Source organism: Hyposmocoma kahamanoa, unplaced genomic scaffold (genome assembly GCF_003589595.1).
Source record: "Hyposmocoma kahamanoa isolate Upper Pololo Valley unplaced genomic scaffold, ASM358959v1 64, whole genome shotgun sequence".
In the NCBI taxonomy this organism is placed as follows: domain Eukaryota; kingdom Metazoa; phylum Arthropoda; class Insecta; order Lepidoptera; family Cosmopterigidae; genus Hyposmocoma; species Hyposmocoma kahamanoa.
In genome coordinates, this window is record NW_020653852.1 from 4,496,935 (window position 1) to 4,523,652 (window position 26,718).

Genomic DNA, 26,718 nt, shown 5'->3' on the forward strand with positions numbered 1-26,718 from the left:
TATATTATTCTAGTTAGTGAATTAATGAAAACATAATATTATATCGATATAAATACCTAATGAACATGTGTAATTATTAGGATTTTATGAATAGAATTATAGATAAAAGTTCCGCGATAAAACTTTCGCTATGTTGCCGCTTTGACCACTTAACGTAATACATAGTACGAGATAGTGATGGGTAACCCTGCCACTTCACGCACACATTTGCGCGTGTGCAGATAGCGCCTCGCTATATGTAGTAATAGTAGGTTAGTAGGAAAGTTAGTTACTTTCGACCGTTATATGGAGTGTCCGAGGTATGGTAGCGGTTTTGAGGGCCTGAGGCGAGGAGACGTGCGGGACACGTGAGTTGCACTTTAAGTCGGTGGCTATGTCCGGACATTGTCGCAGGACACTGCCACTTGGCATCTCCGGCACTAGCCCGGAGAGCTAGTAGAGGATGAGCTAGACATCTCCCGGTCCATCCGGCCGCTTAGGAATTTGGGAACTGAAGAGACGCCGTTCGTACGGCGTCGCGTCGGAAAGTGAGCGTGCCTTACAGCTCCACCACCAATGAGGAGATTTGGTAGTCGGCTCAGCGGTGGCAACCGTTAGTCGTGCGGAAAGTGACAGCTCCGGTACCTACCTTGAAAAAAGGAAGAGTGCTGTACGTGCACCTTGGGCGGCTTACTCAAGGCACTAGCCTTACAGAGAACCGGATGAAGTACATGCTAACGTGCTGATTCGGGGTTAGGACCTGACGTAGATGGTCCCTGGTGGTTCATAGTGCCCTTCCCTCATAACCAAGAGGTTGATAGGGAGAGGCACTATAAACAAAACTTATGTAGGATGATATGGGACTGGCCATGTGGCGTCCTACACTACGTTTTCCGAGACGTGATCTCCACTCACGGTTCTTTGACAGATATGGTCAGCCCACTGCCATTTCAGCTAGCTTGTTCTACCAGCTATGTCGACGGTCTTAGTTCTCTGTTGGATAACTTCTTTCCGTACCTTGTCCTTCAAAGAAACTCCGAGCATAACGCGTTCCATAGCTCTCTGAGGGACTTTCAACTGGTGAACTAACCATATCGTGAGTGTCCACGTCTCGGCTCTGTATGTCATAACATGTAGAACGCACTGATTGAAAATTCTTGCTTCGTTTTCGAACTTTGCGAAAACAAACAAACAAAATTCTATGTGTGAACAACCTCATTTAAACATACAAGCCACGACACTTTAAACATCACGACTATCGGTCGTCACGGCATAATGGGAAATTAGAAATCTACAAATCTACTGTATTATTCGAATGCACATCAAACTACGAAATGCCCAAAACTCTTAATGTACACTTCTGCTGACATAAATACTTACAAAGTCATTGTGAAATAATTCATAACGCAAACGAGAATCAAATAGAAACACAATGGTTTCCTGAACATTGGCTTTATGTTATGTAGTCCGTTGGCTAGTTGAGAAGAAAACGTTGATTTTATTGTAAGTTCTGGAGCATCGTGAACTGGATATATTTTTTCTTTCCAAATGTTTGCAAGCTGTAACAGATAATGTATAAAAAAATATTGAATATAAAGAACACTTAGAAATAAAACATTCATTCATTTCCAATTATGTAACAACAGCAACAACCTAAAAACTTGATAAAAAAACCATCGTCATCATCAAGAACAAGTCAAGAGAAATACATTACATTCAGGCGTTACTTTGAGGAAATCCATGTTAATCAAAATGGAAGTAAATTAAGTTGCCACTCCCCGAGATATTGAATCAAACGCATCTTTCAAGTTTTTTATTTTATTTTAAATAATATATCAAATGACGGGAAGAACAAGTCGTGTGTCTGGTGGCAAGCGACACGCGTTTCAATCGCAAAGATCTGAGAGACACTGTCACTGCTCCCGTCACCATGAGACAAAGGTGACAAGTCCAATGAGCCTGTAAATCAACCCTTAGGCGCCGTGCAAACGTGTGTCTTGTGTGGGATACAAGCAACCGGTAACTAGAAGTAAATATTCCGTTTTCATATAATTGACATAAAATCTACACAGTCGTCGGTTATTGCAGTCAGAACAATGTCGCCGGTTTCCGCAACCGCAATTTGTATGAAACTAGAAAATTCGCTGCTTGTTGCCGGTTGCTTGTGTACATCGAGTATATAAACAGAAAAAGAGACGAAATAAGGACCATATTCCTAGTAACTCATCAGTGATACATGACTTATAAATATCAAATCTCGTTTGCACTGAAATATGGACTACGCCAACAACTGACCTGTGTGTACGTCTCCATACATTCCAAAAAAATTTTGTATTTATTGAAATAAAGATAATATCTCTAACAATGGCGTGCTGTTCCATTCGGTGGTGTAGGGAAAAACAGCAAACATCTAATTACAAAACAAACGGAATCAAATTTCATCGGTAATTAAATATTAAATATGTAATTTTGCTATTTTCGTCATTATCATTATAGCAAAGCTCAAGTTAACTGGTCGATTTGAAATAAAATAATTAACGACACCCATTGACGAGACCCGTCAATTCTTTCGAGTTCGGGCTGGCCAATCGGAGCACAGTTGTCACAGTAATGATCTGGCAAAATAGTTTTCAAACAAATTAAATAACATTTCGTCTCTATTTCTGGTTATATACTCGATGTTAAAAGGTGTTCCAAAGCAAACTTGTTTTACACTTCCAGCCCACCAGAACAAACTTTATGTCCCTGCAGCAAGAGCGAAAATGGCGTTTCGCTACCACTCGAACTGCCGGCGTGAAACGCGCAACGTCTTTTTCGTCCTTTGTAAAGCTTTTTATGATCGCCTTAATATGATTCCATGTGAAAAAGTGTAGCGACACCCTAAGTCTAAAAATCACAGAATCACAGACCACTATGATCTCAAATTACAGAAAAGAAGAATAATATCATCTGGTGCGTATAAACAAGACAGCATTTAATAATCTCAGTACAGAGTATTAGAAAAACCAACCTCAAAAGTACGTGGAATTACATCTATTTGCCAAGTTTTATTGAAATCGGTTACCGGAAAGTGCGCAAACCCGAATTCATCCCCTAATTCGCCACTATAGGGGACTTGACACAGGACATAATAAAAATCGGTTCTCACTACTCAAAGTATATTGCGAGAAAAAAACGCCTTGAATTAAAGAATAGCACAATCAACCATTAAAATAATTGCTCCTTATAGTAAAATTTAGGCGCTATTTATAAAAATGAATCTTCATGCGTGAACAGCCACCCTTAGAAGTGGATGATTTTCTTTACAATTATATGGGACCACTATGGAGGTACCCTCTTTCCAACAAAAGAGAATCATGAAAATCGGTTCACTAATACCGGAGTCATCGCGTAATATACATACAAAAAAAACGTATGATCGAATTGAGAACCTGCTCCTTTTTTTGAAGTCGGTTAAAAATAAATTATTTACCAAATTTCAAATAAATTCAATATAATTGAAATAATGAAACAATATTTACTTTACTTGGCTACTTCAAGAGCCAGGGTTTTTAGAAATATAGGATTTCTGTTGATAAACTTTGCATTTTTTGTAATTGGTTAATTAGAGCTCAGTTTGTCTTAGAACGATCAAAGATCAAAATGCAAAAAAGACTTAAATTGTTCACTTTAAATTGCAATTGCAAATGACGGCAATTAAAAAATGTAAAAAAATACTGCTTCACTATCTGGATGGAGTTTTGACAGGTAGAACAAAGTTCTACTTCATAAAGGTTCATCATTGATAACCTCCGTGGGTTTCCTCCGTGGTGGCACACCGATTTTCATGATGTCGCCATCTCTAAGGTCTCGGCTTCGATCCCCGGCCAGGTCAATGAAGAAAAACTTTTCTATATTGTCTCGGATCTGGGTATTTATGTTACCGTCGTCCTTTTCGATTTCCATAACACAATTACTTTAGTTACTTACTTTAGAATCAAAGCAACGAATGTGATGTTGTACGCGATACTACGAACTTGATTGTCAGAAAATAACAAGCAATAAAAAATATTACAAAAAAATTCAACAAAACTTACCGAGAATGTCTCTATAGGTTTTCCAGTATTCATTTTGTAAATTTTTTTGAGTGTTTCCCTTGCTTCGTCGAATCGATTTTGTGTGACTAAGTACTTTGGACTTTCGGGTTGTAGACAATATAAAATGCAAGCAATTAAAGAAAATAGCGATATAACGATTAGATAGTAGTTCCAAGTATGCAGAACTGGAAAAAAATATAATTAACTCATATACATTTTTAAACTTTTGCATTACATTGTACTAACATTTGAAAACGGGATTAAACGCGTTTTAGTACTAATAGGTATTTTCACACCTACCTATTTTCCCGCTATTTCGGCCAGGTTCCATTGGCCGTAGTCACAAGCTGACTGGTGATGTGGTGTTATATCTCCGTCTCTGTGGTGGAATCTTCATCCACCCTCGCTATATTTTTCATATACTATAGGTATTTTGAGCAGCCAGAAACGAACAGTGCAACCTGACCCAAACGTCAGGAAAAATAGGTAGGTGTGAAAATAAAATTAAAAGATTGGCAAATTTTAAATTGGTGATGATTTTTTGTTTACAATTATATTTTGTTGTTGAGTCTTTCCATTAAAACAAACATCTACTATCAGAGGACCCCCCTGAAATCGTTAGAACAATAATATCTGTCCTATACATTTTAATGAAGTACATGTAGAATCAACATTCTATTGGTTCTACAACTACATCATAGGTTTTTTTTATGATGCCTTATGAGGGGACGAACAAGTCGTGCACCTGGTTTTAAACGACATGCCTGTCAATACCAGTTGCCACCGCAATGAGTGTTCGTTTATCACAAGCACGATTACATACTACCTACTAACCGATAAGTCCACCGAAGAAAGACGTTTCCCAGTCTTGTATAAGTATAGCCCAGGACAATGCAGCCAAAACAATTTGTGCAATAGGCTGAAATGACGATTGGAACAAGAACACTCTGTCTCTAACCTCATTGTGGCAGTACTCTGCCGTAAAGGTCATGCAAGGACTATACGCTGCTCCAAACCTGCAATAAAACAGGTTCCATCAATTTTTCCAATCCTTTGACGATTTAATTTTAACAAATAAAAATGGGACAAGCATGCTGCCTTGAGGTACACCTAGTTAGAAATTAGAAAACTATTTAAGTAATTTGGGATACATTTTGTATTTCGTTCTCAAATAACATTCAAATGACTAGCTAAGCCTTCTGAGTTATTTGAATGTTGTTGATAACTAAAAATAAGATGTTGACGAGATAAAGTTTATCAAACGATGACTTTAAATGAATTTTTGTAAATAAATCATAAGAACCAGCTACAGAAGCAGATAGCGAAGACAGTATGATTAATCTTTTTAGTAATGTAAACACGAACTTCTTAATGGAATTTCCGTTCTGAACAAGGCGGTAACTGTAAATGACATAAAAACTGTCAAGGCCATCCGTTTGGCTACTTAGTTCATTAATGCTATTTTAAATTTTGATTTTGAAATGAATATAATTTTAGTGGGTGCCTTCTTAAAATTTTAACTTAATTCAAACGTTTAAGGAATATTCATACAATAGGAGCTAAATTGAAAATTTCTTGATCATACTGTCAAAAATGTATGAGATAGAAAACCAATTCACTTGTAATATTACAAGTTGTTGTAATATTCATTGTTATAGAATTTTATAATGCTTAGTCAACTGAGACACCAAGATAGCTATTTGTTAGCCGACCTGTTATATGGGCCGTTAGAACAAAATACGTATGAATAAAAGTGTTAAAACAATTTGACGACTCACGGGATCTCAACTATGAAATAAAGATAATTTTAAGTTTTTCATGAACATTTATGCGAGATATTAATATATATAATATATATTTTGTTATTTGTAGCCACTTCAAAATTTAAGAGAATCCACAACTCATCTTTCAAACAAACTGATGATTATTTATGCTAGGTAGGTGTTACGAAAAAAGTATTTTACAAACTTTGAGGGAAAAGAACTTTATATAAAAAAGGTTACTTACAAAAGTCCTTCAAAGAATTTGCTGCAAATTAACATCTCATAAGTCTGACTGAAGGCTGATACCACACCGAAAAAGAACATCCCACCGTATCCACCGACTAGGAAAATTTTACGTCCAAATGTATCTGTTAGAAACCCTGCTACCACAGATGATACTAACATTCCTGAAAAATAATTTAATGAGATATAAAACGAGTTAGTTGAAGATAAATCGAGAAATTAAATGTGTATCATACATGAAAGTTTAAAAGTGACAGTCAATAACATGCTGACTTTTACACCTCACATTTAAATTTAACTCAGGACTACGATAAAAATGGTCCAAAATCGAAAGTGTTAAGCCACATATACAGTTGACTGCACAAGTTTATGGAGAAACATTGAAAATGGTATTAAAGACGATACATAAGAATAATCCAGGTAATAACGTGCCAAGATAGCTTGATATATATTAAGTGATAAAATATACATGTCACTTACCTACGAAAGGAGCAGCGTTAAGAACACCCTTGTGTAACAAATTCATATTTAGGTCGCATTCTGCGTTTGGCAAAATATATGGCGTGGTATTAGTCACAAAGACACCGCACATAAATGCAAAAAAAGATGCGCACAGAAGTCTTCTCTGAAACCAGCCAAAGCCGCATTCTTTTAACGCTGAATTTATTTCTTGCATTGGTACCGGAGTTGTTTCTTCTATGTGGTCTTTATCTGTAAAATTAAACAAAAATATGTCTAATTAGTCATGTTTATAATATCCTACCCTCTATGCTATAGCTATGAAACCAGCCTAAAAAACGGATAAGCTAACTTTCAAGGTCAGTTTATTAAAAAGTTGTAATTAGTTGGACAAGCACCAAAGAGAATGCTTCATATAAGAATATGAAGCATTCCCTTTGGTGCTTATGTTTTATTTTTATAAAACTAAGTTGCGTCACTTTGACAGTTTTTGATAAAATGAGAAAATAACATTGAAGTGAACCTTACACTATTCTTTTCCGTCCTCCATGAAGTGATCAATTTTTTTTACTTTTTTTATTATTTATGATATTTAATTCATTCGTCTTAATGGAATGTTTACTATGTGTATTTTGTCTATGCAAAATCATATCGTTTGTTCTTATTCGAAGCCTTACTGAATATGAAGAACATCCGCTGAATCAATGTGATAAGGCTTAGGAAATCAACAGCAAAGACCAAATTTTATAATACAATTTTCACCAAAAATTAAATTTGTAAAGCCAATTTCCTCCTTCAAGTCTGGTTAAGGATAAAAGCGTTCGCCGAAAATTTAGTTGAAAAAACCTCCAAACATTTTAGTGATATCAGAAAACAATGCTGTTGATTACATAGTAATATGGAAACAATATCCAAAGAATGGGACATTAATGAAGAAACGCCGCTACAGTTTCAAGAAACAGTGAATACGTTAATAGAAATGTTAATCAAACCTGAATGTCTCAAACAAGATCTTTTATTTTCTTTGTTGCTTGTGTTGATGAAAGAAAATGATTTCCGGCTACTCAAAGAAATTGGCAACGACACAATTAGTATTGTCGAGTACATAGTATTAATGAAAAGATGCAAAACAATACACGAAGCTGTATTCCTTCTGAAGGGATATGAAAATATTACTGTAAAACTTATAATGTCACCAATGCATGACGTTATATTAATCAATGCGACCTTATTAGAAATCCGCGCCGAAACTTATTCGACCTGCTTTCCAATAAGCAGATATTTCATATCTCGAGGATCAGCATTCAATGTGCCAACAAGTTTCGCTAATATTGACGAGTTCTCCATTTTGTTTAAAGACAAAATCATAGCTCCTATAAAGAATACTATTTTAAATTACAACAGCACGCCAGGCTGCGCTCTTTGTGGACTGCCTGTAGATATTTTGCACTTGATCCTAATAAGATTACCGTTGAAAGATGTGCTCAATCTTTCGGAGTCGTGTAAAAGAATTAATGGTATCGTAAACGAGGATTGTCTATGGTCCCATTTTTATGGCAGGGATTTCCCTGGCAAGCATAAATGCGGAGAAAAAGGATGGAGGGATATGTATAAGGAAGTTTACTCGCAGAAATTAAAGGAGGAAAGGGAACGCGAAATGCTCAATACGGAAGAGAGAGATGACAGATTCATGCCGAGAAATTTTACAGCAAATTCGAGATGGGAGGTTATTTTGTAATTTTGTTGTTCGGATTCCTAATAAACTCTTGTTTTTCTAACTATATAAAGATGTTTGAAAAAATATTTAAGCGATAGGTATACTACCGTTTGAATTGTCTATTTCTCGTAAACCGTAAATATTACAACAAAAATTAAACGTTTCTTTTTTCCTATTTCAGGTATCGATTTCGAACTGCGAAATGTTATAATTACAACCGAAAAGGTCAATTTTTTAATATTTTTCTTAAATTCTCGACATTTTTAATTTTATTGGTTATTTCTTTTCATGAATTGTATTATAAATACATTTAATTACTTATTTACAATCTATGTATATTTTTTGAGACTAATGATGATATAGAACTGTTGAAGTGCGTTAAATGTATTCTAATAAAATTCGACTTAGAAATTTAAAAAAATTATGTTTTCTACTTTTACACACAATTATATTCACGATCCTGCAATGGTAACTACTTAATTACAAATGAAACCATACTACATCATTTGCACAAATAACAAACCTAAATTCATAAGGTTGTTTATGCAATTTACTGTAAAGTTAAAGCAATTTCATAGTTCTGAGTTTTCGAGTTCTTGACCACAAGGTCTGTAACGCTTAGTAGAGCGAGCCGTGGTGTCCCCAGGGTAGTTGAAGCTCAAGTCAGTTTGCGGTTAAAACTAGTCCGCTCGGCTAAAGTTTGTATGTGGGTGCAACCACATTTCATAGAAACTTGTTAGGACACATTTTGATAAGTTCGTTATAAAAGTACATATTTTTCATTCAGCTAAATGATGATTTATTTTTAACCGACTTCAAAACAAGGAGGTGGTTCTCAATTCGACTGTGTGTTTTTTTTATATGTATGTTACGCGATAACTCCGGTGTTTGTGAACCGATTTTCATAATTCTTGTTTTGTTGGGAAGAGGGTACCTCCATAGTGGTCCCATTTCATTTTGAAGAAAATCAATCACCTCTAAGGGTGGCTGTTCAGGTATGAACATTCATTTATATAAATAGCGCCTAAATTTTCTTATAAGGAGCAATTATTTTAAAGGTTGATTTTGCTATTCTCCAATTCAAGGCGTTTTTCTCTCTCAATATACTTTGAGAAGTGAGAACCGATTTTTATTATCTCCTGTGTCAAGTCCCGTATAGTGGCGAACTAGGGGACGTATCCGGGTTTGCGCACTTTCCGGCAACCGATTTTAATAAAACTTAGTAATTATATGTAATTCCACGTACTTTTGAGGTCGGTTTTTGTAGTACTCTGTACTGAGATTATTTACAACTAAATAATATTTGTGGTCTGTGAGCAGTACAATTATTCCACCAAAATTAAAAGACAATGTACGAAGCTTCATTCGCATCATGTGTTTTTTTTATTTGGTCGAGTACATTGACTTACAATTATATGGACGTCGGGTCCGCGCTAAAAGGTGTCCGAACTTATAGGGCGTTAAAATCGTATACAGAGCATCATTCACGCTTTAGTCTTCGTTTGTTTCTTCTGACAGCGAAGCAAGCAAAATTAGATAGTACTGCGATGACATTACATTCCTTTACATGTCACTACGTTTAAATCGGTTGACTTGGGACATTTTTTTCGTGGTTTTTGAATAAGACCCGTCGTCGATTTATTTGTAAGTTAATGGTCGAGTATTACTTATTTGATGGTAATTGTTTCGGACGCATGTCGGACGAAGAATGATAGTACAGGGCCTGACCACAAATAGGAAATGACTACCAGAGCATTGGATTCACAGATATATATTTAAATAAACACCGCAAGCGCGATCTACATGAAAACCACGCGTGCCACATTTCGATGCCTTACTTTCTCAAATCCGTGTCTTATAAAGAGTGACTATTCAGGAGATGGCAAAGCTGCCTATTTATTTTAAATTTCTTATCAAGGGTGTCGGTTTGGAAGCATTACTTTAAGAATAGGCATTGACTTACAATTATATGGACGTCGGGTCCGCGCTAAAAAGTGTCCGCACTTGTAAGGCGCTAAAATAGTATACAGAGCGCGACACTCCGCTTTAGTCTTCATTTGTTCTACGGACAGCGCGATACTGCGATGACATAACAATTTAAATTTCGAATAGGTTGACTTGGGACATTTTTTTCGTGGTTTTTGTATTAGACCCGTCGTCCATTTATTTGTAAGTCAATGAGAATAGGTAAAAGTCAGTGTGTGAATATGAAGGAAATGTGATGATATCACAAGCGCTATTTAGTGATGGGAAACCTCCATCGATAAAGCGATTAATTTAATCGAAGACGCAGCACGTATACAAAATAATATTTTTTCAAGTAAATGTTGATTATAAGGAGCTATGAAATATTAATATACTAAAATTAATACCAGAATAAGATAGTTATGTCCTTTATTAAAATGTGTTTTGGAAAAATATTGCTCAAAAATTTTTAATCGACTTCAATGGCTAGCGTATATTAAAATTATTGTTCTTGCAATAACATGAGCTTATTATATAATTATCTTTTCGCTACAGAACATCTCGAATGCTTACTGAAATAATGAAAACGCTCGTCAATATATTAACTTGTGACTGCCCTAATTAAATTTACTACATAGTTTTTCGTCAATGAAAATAACAAAACGTTATAGAATTATAGAATTTTTATAACATTTCGAAGGTCATAAGAATTATCATCCCTTTGTTTCGTAAATCTATCAGAATCGTAAAGTGTTACTAAATCGAGTTCTTAGGTTTTCGCGATTGTTACACATAGGAAATGAAACTATTTTTCCGGATTTAAATCGTATATATTTGTTTTTTCAAACAAACCCACGTTTCGGGCCCTTTACAGGCCCATGATCACCGTGATATGGACTAAGGCTCAACACACACTGGCGCAGAGTCGAAGCGTCGCGTCGCGTCGTGTTTTTCAACTACAACGCTTAGCGACTCGCGTCGTCGCCATTAATCCGACACTCGCATTAGTGCGCCCGGATCACAGTGTGGTCGGCGTCAGACGCCTCATTGCGCTCAAGTGACTTCTATATTTGCGCAAATTTGTACCTTAATAATGGGAAAATAGAGATGAATATACTATAGGTGAAAAACATGACGCGTCGCGACGCTTCGACTCTGCGCCAGTGTGAGTTGAACCTAATTGTTACTAAAATTGAACATCTCTAATCGCAAAATTTGACTAAATATATGACGAACCGACTGTAACCACGTAACTGAATGCACGGTATGAAAGTATCGCCCGTTAGATATCCATGGCCTACTAAAGAAGGACTATAAACGTACCGCACCAAGTAAAAGCCGCATTGTATTACGAATATGCGGTTTACACTTGTTTGTATATAATTTTTGTCGAAATTCATACAAAAAGAAATTAAATATTGATTTTAAAATAAATTACCCATATTCTAATTACAAAATGACTTAAGTTGTGGAAGAAAGCCTTCCTGTTTATTCATCTACTCACCGCTGTGGTATTTTTGCAGTTTCTAATGGCACAATTACGCATTTTTCGCGTTTTCGACTGATGTTTAACTACGGCCGGGCGGGTTTTGAAGAATAGCAGCGGCAACTAAGCGTTTTTATATTACATTAGGCACGCGAAGTAGGTACACAGGTTGCGGCATCTATTTAGATATTATATGTCTGTGACTGGAATTCAGGCCAATGCACTACCCAAAACACCCCATTCCAAAATTAGTCCTACCGGAAACAAACCCGTTGCACCACTAGGGTAGTTATAATTGTCTACTTCATTGCACTTTTCATAATAATAAGTAGGCATAGTCATTTTTGAAAAATATTGTTATTTAACGGCTCGAGTCCTTGGAGACCTACAACAAAGGCTCTGCCTAGCTAAGGCTTCACTCTCTCACAATGTTTACCTCACAATATATGTTATGTTAAATAACCCGAAACCTCACAGTATTGGGTATTGTTATCATTAAATGAAATAACTTTTATGGTATTGGTGAAAATAAATATTTTGAAAAGAAAATATTTCTAAATAATAATAATAACGCACACACTCAATATAGCCCCGCACTAGGGAAAACCCTGTGTCGCGGGTGCCATGGACACACACATAGACAACCACAAATTACACCCAAACTCACGAGAGAAATAAATGTAAGCTATACAAACATTTCTCCCGGCCCGGGAATCGAACCTGGGACCTCTGCGTGGCAGTCCGGCATGGTAACCGTTCGGCCACGGAGGCAGTTAATATCCACTAAAACCTGTCTCAGCTGCATTGAAAAACAATGTGCTTGAAATAAACATCTTGTTGTGTAAGGTGATCAAAAAACTTGTTTACTTACAACATGTTCTGAACCTATCAAAGACTTGATGAAGCGTGTCATGCTTGGTATCTAACTTATAGAACGAATTTCGAAATTCGTAGGCAAATTAAGGTCTGTACCTTGATAATGAAATTGAAATGGTATGGATATTTGGCGACACATATTATGGCACATAGTGATGATACAAATACAAAATAGATGTAGTAATGTGGCAACCGAATGGTAGTCAAGAGGTGATAACAGAAACGTATGACGTTCTGCAAAGAAATAAAAGTAAGTCTCGATCTAAGATGTATGAAATAAATATTTTAAATGACAAATGTATTCAAATGTATATTTACAAAGAGTAACCCTTAGAGTTTCCTGTTCATTGTTCTCATGGGAATCTACCTTACGAATGAGTAGTAGAGTTTAATCAATATGACGATTTCAGGTGTAACTTCTTCACCAATGAAATAAAAATGATGTGAGTTTGAAAGGCCGTAGATGAGTGACACTAGTGAAGGGAGATATAAACTACAGGAGGTTTTTATCCTGCAGTAGGTTAAATCAGGCTGTGGACGATGACGATGATAATGATAATATTAGGCTCATCATGGCGCACAATCGTTGCAGCAACAAATTTAAATAATTAATTTACTCGTGTTGTGATTGATTCCATTAAGTATTTTTTTACAATTCCATTGTAATTTAAAATAAAGTCAACATTTTTCAGTTTAGCCGAAATATTTATAGATAGTTAATAAAAATGTTTGTATGAGTTATGTTGTTACAGACTCTAACAGTCGTGGAAGTTATTTATTTTAATGTTAGGAACCAGGTTAATAAAAGTGACCCTTTAAATTCAAAAAGAGACCCATTATGTTTAAGTACGTAGCGAGGTCGGGAATAACATTATGAATAAGGGATATTTTGCACGTAAAAACCTGAATGAAATTTTTTGTCCCATATAAATCATTTAAGTCACTAACATTGGTGAAGTGCCGTGCCCACATCGCCTGCGCTGGACGGCTGTCCACATGATGTGTGGAATAAGAGGAATAGTTTCGCCTTTCTACATTTCACTTTGACGGAGGTTCGAGGAAACTGACGCACGATCTTTTACTGATGATGCCTTCATATCTACTCATCACATGGTATATTATCCATAAGTATCTATTAATGGGATTAATCACATTTTTTTATGTAATCAATCATAACATGATTATATTCATTGCTAAAATTGTAACGGTAATTATTATGCTTGATAGTTATCTACGAAGCTACACTGAAACAAATCAAGCGACTGCATAATCATATGGAGCTTAATGGGATTAATCATTTTTGTTAACCCATTAACGCCCAAATACAAATTAGCTTTAAAAAAAAACATAATTTTTGATGAGCCTTTAGAAAACAGGTTATGAGAAAATTGGGACACTCAAAAAATTTGTAACAATATTTGTCGTTCCACAATGACTTGATGCACTTTTTATGTTACCAGCGCTACTGTTAAGCCAACTTCTGAGCGCAGTGACCAACACCAGTGTACTGTAGATTTAGCACCAAAGAAGCTGATGGACGTAAATTTTCATTATTTGATTCTCAAATAGTGATGAGCGATATAACCTTTGATCTAGCTTCGTGTCATTGGTCAGAAGGTGTATGCACGCCGTATACAGCTACTAGTAGGTCCAGCTTGAAGCGGAACAAAACCACTTTTTGCCTCGAATGACAACGAGACACAAAAAGATTGATCACCTTGATCTACAATGTATGAACACAGTATCAAATTCACGCGGGATACTCTATCAACTTTCTGTTCCGAATATATGTTTATTTATGTTATAAAAACATAGGCCATGTTTATACAGAAACATTCTATGTATTTTAAGCCGTTTATAATAATACCTTAATTTTCGACAACAAACAAATCGAATCGCAATTTGGCAATGATGATATATTATTTCGTTATATTATCCCTGAGGACCACATTTAAAAAACGTATATATGAGTAAATTAATTAAAATATTTATATTATTTATCCGCTAACAAAAAAACAACAACTACGAGTCAATTTCGTAAATGTCATATTTATTTGGGGTCCCTCAGTTGATACACTATATAAATGTGAATTAATTAAAATATCCTAAAATATAAGCATTATAGAAATATTCGTCCTATTGAGGTTTAGTCAAAAAGCTTTACTTTATATACGTTTATTTTTAAATGGATTGGTGACTTATTAGACAAGATAATTTGCTTTTTAATATTTCCTTAGCCGAGTATCTATTATGGTGTCCACATAATAACATGCTATTTCTAACTTAAAAATCTTTTAAATCAGAACCAATTGAAATATGAAGGTTTACGAAGGGTATTTTTAAGTATCCACGAGAGCGTTATTACATGCAAACACATGCTCTTTTTTAGTATTTTCAGCAATTTTACAAGAATTATCATCATAACATACCTAAAAATTTCATTGATTAAAGACTGGCATTTGTAATGGCCAATACCATTATTAAATGGGGGGGGGGGGATAAATTCAATTGCCCCTACAAATGAATAAATTCTAATAAATACCGTTCTGTTATACGAGTATATCTCTCATTGGTAAAGGATTGTCATGGAGTTGTTTGACATAAATTATTCAATAAAATATCGTAGCACGTAAACTATGTTTTAAAGAATATATCACACATTCAAATCAAATGAAATTACTTTTGATATTTCGTAATTACTAATGGTCTGACCTTCACAATGTGAACATATCCTTGTATCTTCATCCAAGAAAATAGCTTCTTCCAGGCAACGAATCCCCTAATATTCCGTGTTTGATTACTCATGTCACTTGCGCCTTTTGAGCTTGCAGTATATTCAACTAGAGAGTAGAATATAGCAGTAGTAGATTTCCTTGTGAAAGAGTTCCACCAGGGAAGTACTGCCATCTTACCTATTTCTGCCGCCAAGCAGTAATGTCAGCATTACTTCGTTCCAGTTTGGAGGGGTAAGAATGCTGGTGAAATTACGAGAAGATGGACTTGTCAACTTATGTGTCAGGGTGACGGGCGCAGTGGCATTGACCCTAAGATCTTTGCTATTTAAGGTTCTGAATGGCACTGCAACTGTTATAGATAACCGTGTCGCTTTGCTTACCACCGACTTGTTCGCCCCGTCACTTGGTATATATAAAAAAAACTATTATTGACGTAGAAATATATCTACGAAAAAATATAGGTAGATTTCTCTTTTCTTCCTGATTCTGAATATGTATATAACTCAATTTTAATAAAAGTGTTACTTGTGCCCTTTTACGTTCCGAGGGCAGTCTTGAGGTTATTGATCCACGGCGGTATTAAAAAGTTTATTCGATGGACTGAGGATTGTCATGTACAAGAGGCTTCTTCTTCTTCCTTCTTCTTCATTATATGACAAATTTATTTTTAAGTCACTTTACTCCATCAAACAAAACTATTCTTACCTGTCTCCTGCAAGGCGGCTATATTTATTTCTCTCATTTTTAGACACTTAACAACGACCTTCTATATATATAATACTACTAACAAATGTCTGAAGAAATCTTTCTAATATAAGAAAATTAACGTTATCTTAAAACATTGTGTAATTAAACATCTATTTAAGACAGATCTTTCATTATGAACGTTGTGTATAAATCTTGAGGCCAGTATGATTTGGTATATGAAACTTTGATAATATTTATGTCACCGTATATTTGCGTGGTGGAAATATTTAATTATGGTGTCTATATCTGCATATTGACACTATAATTATACGACCATGATTGTCAAGTGACACTGGAATCATGTTTGGAAACGCACTTAATGTTTTTTTTAATTCATAATAATAAAAGTTTACCGTTGATTTGTTTCAACAATGGTAAAATGAAAATTGTCCTGAAAATTGAGTACGAAATAAAAATTGTCTTAAAGTAAAAGTAGCAACTCCTTGTGAAAGAGTTCGTCCAGGGAAGTACTGCCACTTTACCTATTTCTGCCGCCAAGCAGTAATGTCAGAGTTATTTAACTGCCTCCGTGGCCGAACGGTTACCATGCCGGACTGCCATGCCTCTGCATCGGGATTATGAAGTCATTAATTTAGAGATGAGCCGTTCTTATAGTCATGATTTTTTTATGATATTAGCGACGAGACGAACAAGTCGTGCACCTGATAGTAAGCGACACGTTTATTCATAACAGTTGCAGTGCCATCCAGAAACTTAAATCACTGAGGTACTGCCACTGCACCCGTCACTTTGGAACATAAGTTGACAAGTTCCATTTGCTCGTAATTTCACCAGCACCTTTGCCTATATATATTGCATAACTGCGTTCCGGTGTTGAAGGATCAACACCGGAATCGAAATCGAACCTGGGACCTCTGTCCCAGGTTCGATTCCCGGGCCGGAAGTAATATTTGTATGGCCTACATTTATTTGTCTCGTGACTTTGGGTGTAATTTGTAATTGTCTATTTGTGTGTCCATGGCACCCGCGACACAGGGTTTCCCTAGTGCGGGGCTATGTCGAGTGTGTGCGTTATTATTATTATTATTATTACTATTATTGCGTTCCGGTGTTGTATCAGGGTGACAGACGCAGTGGCAGTGCCCCTCGGATCTTTGTGATTTAAAGCTTTGAGTGGCGCTGTTTGTTCGATTATAAAAAAAAACTGCATTTCAAAAATACCGGAAAGGGAATGCGCGCTTGACACATGGGATTTCTTGTTGTCTTTATGTTTCAGGGTGACAGGAGTAGTGTCTCTCAGATCTTTGCTGTTAAGAGACATGCCACGCGCGACTGGCATTGCGTTGTCGCAATTCCACAATTTCAACGCACCAAGTGACACACTAGCACTATAGTGTTATAACGTAACGCCGCTTACTTACGTACCGCAGCAGCCCTCCCCGGTTCGTTTCCCGCCCGAAATCGAAAACAAAAACTATTTACAACTAAATATTTATTGTCAATGGAGTTTTGTTCAAAATATATCATTACAAAATGTTTATTGCTTTCTGATTAAGATTATTTGAGTTGTCTTTTCATTAAATCGATACGCTTGAAAATCGCATTGAAATAAATCGATACATAAAATCGTTAGATCGTATACTTACACTTGAATCGATTTCCATAAAAACCAAATCGAAATGTGCATTCTTAGCAGTGCGAATCGACAGGATTGCAAGGCGGGTATTGTGTGGAGATGAATGACTGAATTAATCAATGAAATATGCTTTATTGCACATTAAAATTACAGTAACGTAAGTATCATAGAGTAAGCTAATGCACAACAGGCAATTTCTTCCAGGGAAGCGATCGAAATTTGTAATAAATATAGAATTATTCCAAATTACTAAATATACGTATTTGCAGTTTCCGCGCACGATTTTCGACTGAAATGGCTTAAAACCCGGGCGGGTTGATAGGCTTTAATACACTGCCCATCTCTAACCATGTGACGTGTAGTTCTAATTTATAATTATTGCATAGTACAATGCATATTGCATAGCCGCGACACCGCTCAGGTTTTGCAACGCCGAAGCAATGCATCGTGTGACATCGCTCTGAGTGTCACTGCAATTGTTGTGGGTAGGCGTGTCTCTTACCACCAGGCGCTCGACTTCTTACACTTTCACTTGATAACATTAAATTAAACTGTAGATACTAGTTATAATTAATATCAATAATATACTACTAAATACTCAAACTAGGGAGTTATGTAATAGTAGGTACCAGAGCAACGGAATTCACTCCGAGGCACTACCCAGAACACCCAGACAGTTGGATTGGTAAATGAACCCGCAACCTCCTTGTTAAGCGTCCACAGTCCGTTAAGTCACCGAAACCTTCAAAAATACAGCATAACTATTTCTAAAATGTATAAAACAAAAAGAAATGTGACAGTTTCGAGTGCAGTTGTTTCACACACATATTCGATGGTCAAACAACAATTTTCTCTATCTTTTTTCACGTCTTTTACAAAAAACCGCTTCGAACGGTTTTCCTTTCGCTCCGTTTTGCGCGTAATTGAATATTTCTATTTTATTTCTGCTAAACCGGTCCCTTCCTTCGTCAAGACAAAAAGGCAAGTTCGTTGCAAATGACATTTTCGTGTAATCTCTGACTTAAGTGCTTTTCTTTGTTTCTTTTCTCATTGATTTTTGGTTATAAATTTCTTTTGTATAACCTACACGGTCATTGTATTAATATCATACTTGTTAACATCTATCAAAACGAGCGATAAGAACCCAATTGAGATTGACACTTCGAATCCCTATGGCATTTACATTTTTATAGACGCAAACCTCTCACTAACAGTAGAGGAAAACATAGGGGGAGGGACGGAGGTCGATTTCCCTCATTAACACGAACAAAGTGTGACCCCTCTGCAGACATGAAAAAAGAAATCCGCTTCCATATATTTTGATTTAGAAAGTATAAACATTTACATTTACATTGTTCGTATCGAGTTGATACAACTTCAAAAGGCTTTAATTTCGTTAGTAAAAAAAATTATTCTGAAGTAAATAACGGGAAAAATTTTAATTGGAGCTAAGGTAGTATCGACTCTTAATTGGTGGCACGGTTGGCCATGATGTTTACAGCAATTAAATTAACACCATATATAAGTCCGTCAAGGGAAGTACTGTCACGTTACCTATTTCTGCCGTTAAGCAGTAATGTGACCGTGACTGCGTTCCGGTTTTGGAGAGTAGGGGTGCTGGTGAAATAGAGGCACATAGGACCTATCAATGTATGTCTCAAGGTGACGAACGCAGTGGCAGTGCCCCTCAGATCTTTGTGATTTAAAGCTCTGAGTGGCACTGCGACCGTCATGAATAAGTGTGTCAATTACCACCAGCCGTATGACTTGTTCGTCCGATCGCTGATATCTTTTAAAAAGCGAGGAGACCCGTGTTCAGCAATGAGACGTATAATAGGTTGATGATGATAATCCAGGTTACAAATGGTGTTACAAAAAATTTATATAGAATCACTGTGATTCGCCTTGCAGCATACAAAGTTTCATTTTTTTTTTCATATACACACTCATGCAATAATTTGTATATTGTATTCATGCCGTCCAATAAAATAATATCAGTCATAATAATAAAATAAATAAAATGTCTCGGTACAGAGTACTAAAAAAACCAACCTCAAAATTACGTGGAATTACATCTATTTGCCAAGTTTTATTGAAATCGGTTACCGGAAAGTGCGCAAACCCGGATTCATTCCCTAGTTCGCCACTATACGGAACTTGACACAGGAGATAATAAAAATCGGTTCTCACTACTCAAAGTATATTGAGAGAAAAAAACGCCTTGAATTAAAGAATAGCAAAATCAACCACTAAAGTAATTGCTTCTTATAGTAAAATTTAGGCGCCATTTACAAAAATGAATCTTCATGCGTGAACAGCCAGAACAGAACTTAGAGGTGGATGATTTTCTTTAAAATTATATGGGACCACTATGGAGGTATTTCTTTCAAACAAAAAGAATCATGAAAATCGGTTCACAAATACCGGAGTTATCGCCTAACATACATACAAAAAAAACATACAGTCGAATTGAGAACCTCCTCCTTTTTTCAAGTCGGTTAAAAAAGAACATTAACAATATACAATGTCAATGTTAAATGAAGTCTCTAACATTGTGGAATGTCATTTCATTACCGTAATTAAATAAAACCTGTTATTAACATTTGTTTGTCTAATCTATCTGTAGGTAGCGTCACTGCGTAGCTACGCTCTGATGCAATGCTGATGCCACGGATTGCTCTTAACCATGATGTGACAGCTACTGGTTTGTTTCTTTTGTTATTACCACAGAACAATAAATACAGTAGAAGTGGTTACTTAGCGTCGGACGCGTGCCAACTATAGGTCTCGAAAGAGCTATCTGAGCTCCATCCGCCATTTTCGCTTTGTATATATTTTATTGTATATATTTGTAACTGCCTCGTTGGCCGAACGGTTACCATGCCGGACTGCCACGCAGAGATCCCAGGTTCGATTCCCGGGACGGGAGAAATACTTGTATGGGCTACATTTATTTCTCTCGTGAGTTTGGGTGTCATTTGTGGTTGTCTATGTGTGTCCATGGCACCCGCGATACAGGGTTTCCCTAGTGCGGGGTTATGTTGAGTGTGTGCTTGTATGTGCGTTATTATATATGGTCGTGTCATTCTTTCGTGTAAATTCTCTAAAATCCTAGAAAAATGCCTTATTTTGCTGTTTTGGAGTGCATGTGGTATTTCACATCATCGAAAAGTCTTATTTTAACAAATATTCAATTTTCTGTTTGTCGTTATAAATTTGCTGTTACAAGAAACAAAAGTAGAGCTTATACCCCTGCAACATAGTCGGTCTTTTTTTGAGAACGAAATTATTAACTCCAATTCGTCATCGTTCAGCAATTAACCGCTAGATGGCAGTACACTGATTGAAATTTCAATATTACTTCAAAACGTCGTAACTTGCAATAATCGGTACTGATGGTTTTGAACTTTCAACGATATGCCAACAGGGTAAAGTTTAAATTATATTGAAATAATAAACTCTGGATTGTTAATCCAGAATTTATTATTTCTATTTATATTTGAAACTGCGTCCAATCAATATCAAGATTTTGTAATGTTTCAAATTAAAAATTTGTGAGTTTTGGCGACATCGGTTCTCATAGTAATCGAGGCTTGAGGCACTTTGATTGTTTTTTTTCTTGCGTGATTATAACATTTGATTTATTCTCTGAACATTGACGGCTAAAAGTTTCAAAATGAAGTATTAAACATTTGTTAACAATGCCTCTTCAAAAGGAAACAACTATAATACTCGTGATATCTCTGTGGGCAACATGCTATTATAAGGCATTTCGAGTGTATGTAAATGTTCGATTTGGTGTATTTGCAATCAAAACAACCACAACACATTTGCGGGTTGGTAACAAGACGTTATTCCCGTCGGAATTTTGCATCAATTAACGCACGTTCAAGATCGATAATATCATTAATGAGACATTATGTTTCTATACGTAATTTTAATTAACTCTACTACTTTATATTAATTGTACAATGTAGGTTGACACTTTACTCTAATAGTTTACTGCTCAATATTTAGTAGTAGTAGACCACTTTATCAACGAGTTCGACCAGGGAAGTACTGCATCCTTACCTATTTCTGTCGCCAAGCAGTAATGTATTGCGGTTTGGAATTGTGAAAGTTTTGATGAAATTACATGCACATGCGACTTGTCAACTTATGTCTTAGAGTGACGGCCGCTGTGGCAGTACCTCTAAGATCTTTGCAATTTAAAGCTCTGAGTGGCACTGCAACTGTTATAGATAGGCGTGTCGCTTAACACCAGGCGCACGACTTGTTCGTCCTGTCACTTAGTAATATGAAAAAAAGTCCGTCCAGTCCACATAACATAATAATGTATTTAAATTTCAGATTCAGGCTCATTTATTTCTCAAATATTTATTACAGTATAAATTGTACTACATTTCAAAGTATAAGAAATTATATTGAGATCGCCACACAAGAATTAGAAAAATAACCTTTTTTTAATAATAATATTGTTGTCATTGAATTACATATCGAATATTATTCTCCATCAAAACAAAATTATGTCCATGCGATAAAAATGAAAATAAAATGGAAAATACTCAATAGCTTTACATTTTTTCAATCGCCCAGTGTTATTTCTTTATCTATCCAAATCCGATTGCTATAAATTTACTAGTAATCACTCCAGTCACTCTCTACACGACTTTTAATAGCTTAGTTGCGCATATTATATCTACACATAACGGCAGCTTTAGCGGAACACTCGTAAAACCCTCAAAATATGTAGTGTTTTTCTAAAAGACTGACAACTTATTTTTGAATTAAAAACAAAATTGTTCTTGACCACAACTTAGCCCTGGGGCAAAGATAGGATCTACGATGGAACGAGCTTACCCAGAAGATGCCTATATAGTCGCACCTAAAATATCTTTTAGGGTAAAATATCTCGGGTTGTATGTGCTCGGAAACACAGTCGCAGGCAGAGAATTCCATTCTTGGAATGTACGCATAATAAACGTCTAAATTGAAAATAAGAAATTATTCGAGTGTCATTTTTTTCATTCATTTGTTTTAATTTCTTACTAATACCCAAATTCCCTGTAATAAATTGGACCCTTTCAAGGCGACAGTGAATAACTTTTATTTGAGTGTCTATAATGCTCCGTCGTCGACCTCATCGTTACTTTAGGTCAGGTGAGATGGAGGTCAAATACGCACTTATTATTATCACTAAAAAAGAAATTTAATCAATGTTAAACTGTTACAATTTTTTATTTTCGTCTGTTGCTGCTTTGTTACATTGTTAAAAGCTTACTGCACACCAATGTACGCTAGCGCTCTGTGGAAGAGTTACACTCAGTGCTCTCGGAATGCTCTGTGCGTGCAATACAACAACGCCTTCAGGACGCTGTTGGGGCTGTCACGTTTCTGCAGTGCCTCAGCCATGTTCACTGACGCGCGCGTAGATAGTTTTACGGCTGTTGTACGTAAAAAGTTGGCGTCGCTACTGAAGAGAATACGTGACAGCCCCAATAGCCTCCTGAAGACAGTTGCTGACGGGAATGAGTGCCCAATTATGCGGCACTTAACATATAATACAAAGTCCCTGGTAAAATTTAAGTACTAATATAGTTTTAAGTCTGTACCTACTAAAATTTGATTGGATCTCAGTGTTCTCAATAAATAAAATTGTATTATTATTATTTGTAACAAAATCTAAAAAAATGCATTGTGCTTAATTTAGGTTTTTTTCCAGAAATTTTGATTGAGATTGTACAACGTCGATTTTAAAACAAGTTAATGTACCTAATTGCTGTAGTCTAATACTTATTTATTAAAATAAAAAACGTTGCTATTTTATTTTCTCGCTTTCATTGCTCCACTAAATATGTCAGTATGTGTAAATCAAAAACTCATAAACTCTCTACTTTAAAATGTAACTGAATCCAGTAAATAGCTACAAGCCATTTAGCTCCCGAATAGAGTCCCATTTACACACTAAGGAGGTCCCATTTACGCTCTACGAGTGCCATACAATCCTATTAAGATGGGAGATGTTAAACCGACATCAAGCGATGTTGCTTACTTAATAAAGTGTTTTAGTTGACATCTCCATATACTGTATTTAGTTTACATAGGGTAGCAGGTGCACGTATTGATCAAGGTGCGTTGCGTGTACTAACTACAAAGAATATTTCATTCGTTCATTCATTCATTTGCTCAAAAAGGAATTTGAAGGAAAAAGTTACCGACGCGATCACGTAAACGGTAACCACAAAATAGACATAATTATGTAGACTACCAAAACTCGTAATCGTCTATTTGTATCTTTCTATTATACACATATGTTAATTTATTTGCGTTACAACCAAACTCGTGTGGTGATTTCAGCCATTAGTATAATAAAAGTTCATGATTTAACTTTATATCAATAATTTCTATTAAGCATGGATAAAGCACAATATGGTTGATTGCTTTGTTTGATAAATGGTAGTGGGACAACGAGAAACAAGTCTCCCACTTGCGTAATACGGATAAATGTAGCCATTTTAAGTTTTCTTGCCAAAGCACATAGTTACTCGTGGCCATCTTATTCAATTATTCGATTAAGACCCGTCTTTTTAATTCTCGTTGTGATTGACGAACAGAAAGCAAAAAATTGGTCAATAACAATACTGCGGGTGTATTACCGACGAGTGGTGATACCGCGGATCCGTAGTCTTACTACTTACTGTTAAATAAAACTTAATACTTAAAATTTCCCCCGATACAAAACAACTTTGGAATCCAAAAATTCCATGAAGTTACCTTCTGCAAGCTAATGAGATCATTTCATAAGCCCAAATACGATGCTTCTGTAAGTAGTTGAGATGTTGGGCAGTTTGTAGTCTGTCTCGATTATATATAGTAGCAGTAGAGCTCCTTGTGAAAGAGTTCGTCCAGAGAGGTACTGCCACCTTTGCCTATTTCTGCCGCCAAGCAAGAATGTCAGCATTACTGTGTTCCGGTTTTGAAGGGTAAGGGTGCTGTACCGACGTAAAGCGCGAGAAATAGCAATTACTCGTATAGTAGCGCACAGTCATGCTAGACTTACTGGTGAAATCACAGGCACATAAGACTTGTCAACTTATGTCTCAGAGTGACGGGCGCAGGGGCGGAGCCCCTCAGATCTTTGTGATTTAAAGCTCTGAGTGGCACTGCAACTTTTATGAACTGGCTTGTAGCTTATCGTCAGCCGCACGACTCATCGGTCAGTCATTTTCATAGTATAACTCATTTCAAGTCGATCCGATGAGTGGAAATAAAATAAATATTCCCCGGGAACCCGACACCAAGCAAAAAAGAGATAACTACAGAAATCTAAATAAATAGTAGATTTCTGTGCTCAGAACTATTTCGCTATTGAATTGGCCTCCGAATTAATAAAAAAACGAGATTAGTCTATCGGTTTGAGAACTACGGTGCCATAGACAGACAAAAAACAGAGTTGGTGTTATACGTAATGCCCAGCACAAAGTGGTAAAAAGCAACCCCCAAGGGCTTAATGCAATTTAACGCCCCATATTTGAGGTGTCAATTAATGTAGTGGTTTGAGGCTAAGTAATTAATAATGATTGTTTCGCAAATTAATTTATTAACGTAACTACAAATCCAACCACGGCTTTTCTACGAAATGGCCCGTCATCACAGCACTAGTTAATTTCACTGAATTACAAATTACAGTTCAATTGGGGCTATGACCCCACACGGCAGTGGAATTAATCATTTTGGTAATGTCGACGGCTATATGGAGTGCTTGAGCACACCTGGGTCAGACAGCTACCAAATTACAACCTAACTTCACCTACAGGAACACGTTAGAAACGCTCTGTGATAGTTTCACGATAATTCAATACTTGTAGCAAGCTATCTGACTATGTCCCAATTGCACGTCCAACTGCCGGGTACAATCGATGCCCTAAGATAACTGACCCTCTTGCTGACCTTTTGGTTTTGAGAGCCTTTTGCACATTCGACAGAAAAGTGTTAAAGGTATTCCAGTTTATAAGTTGAATAACAAATTGACTCAACACTATCTTTTCTAAACGCTTCCTTTGCTTTGTTGGTCGCTTTATCTATAATAAATTAAATACGAAACTTTCTGTATTAATCTTACTAAGATAGCCGCTCACGCGATACATGCAGCCGTGGACGCATACCACACCTAGAGGTGCCGGTGATGATTTTATACCGATTTATCGGATATCGAAGTTATAACAGGTAAAAGACTAATATTAATTGCTATTTCGGTAACTACTCTAGCAAACCATAAAGTTAAAAATGCCTAGATCTGTCATTTAAAAGAAATAAACAACTTCAAAAATACGTCACGACAATCGTGCGTGTTATTGTTTGGGCTGGTGATTTCGGTGTTTATTTATTGAAAACATACCGTAAGTAGCGTTTTTTAAGGTTACCCTGAATATAAATGTTTATAAACTATACTTTAATGAGTAATTTCATGGCAAACGTTATTTCTAACGTTTAACTCAAACGGATTATTATCATATTTATCCAAGTACACCAAAAATTACATTAGTGCTTTTTAAGTGCAGGATTTGCGGTGTATTACTGCATTTTATTTGAGATGTTTTTGTTGGTAGTATGGAGGTATTTATTTAGCAATGCAGAATAATAATTTTTATTTATAAAAACTTGTATTTAAACTGAATTCTTTTCTAATTTGCGAAACCAAATAGCCGCCATTTTGCGGTAGGAGGAGCGCATCGCGTGAGCAGATAAAGTGCAAAATGAAAGTAAGATATTGACTTCAGGAGTTGACCTTTGGGGATACGGAAGTACCAATTACTGCACCAGTATAATCAGTTCATATGTGAATTATTTTATTTTATTATATAGTTACTTCATAATAAAACTTTCTCCATAATGATCACCTTGCCAGTACACCATCAGTCGTCTAATCTTATTACAATTCTCTCGTCCTCGCACACTCACAACCCCTCACATAATTACATGTACAACAATCACCCACTTACATTATATAACAATCACCCAACTACATACACACACACACACACACACACACACACACACACACACACACACACA

At 36.0% G+C, this 26,718-nt stretch overlaps 2 protein-coding genes across 2 annotated transcripts in view; one reads left to right on the plus strand and one right to left on the minus strand.

Moving 5' to 3' along the window:
• Positions 1 to 16,020, minus strand: part of LOC113231002 (synaptic vesicle glycoprotein 2A-like) — a 28,474-nt gene extending 12,454 nt beyond the window's left edge. The window contains exons 1-6 of the mRNA XM_026465134.1: positions 16,005 to 16,020; positions 6,542 to 6,772; positions 6,063 to 6,225; positions 4,890 to 5,071; positions 4,056 to 4,240; positions 1,360 to 1,538 (exon numbers count right to left, since the gene is read on the minus strand). Of these exons, the coding sequence (XP_026320919.1) occupies positions 1,360 to 1,538; positions 4,056 to 4,240; positions 4,890 to 5,071; positions 6,063 to 6,225; positions 6,542 to 6,737 (905 nt within the window). The 5' untranslated portion in view covers positions 6,738 to 6,772; positions 16,005 to 16,020. The remainder of the gene's footprint in view (positions 1 to 1,359; positions 1,539 to 4,055; positions 4,241 to 4,889; positions 5,072 to 6,062; positions 6,226 to 6,541; positions 6,773 to 16,004) is intronic.
• On the plus strand, positions 7,039 to 8,546 carry LOC113231003 (F-box only protein 7-like). The gene is made up of 2 exons (XM_026465135.1): positions 7,039 to 8,246; positions 8,419 to 8,546. The coding sequence occupies exons 1-2, from the start codon at positions 7,419 to 7,421 to the stop codon at positions 8,446 to 8,448; spliced, it is 858 nt and encodes a 285-aa protein (XP_026320920.1). The 5' UTR covers positions 7,039 to 7,418; the 3' UTR covers positions 8,449 to 8,546.
• Positions 16,021 to 26,718: the final 10,698 nt, after the last annotated feature.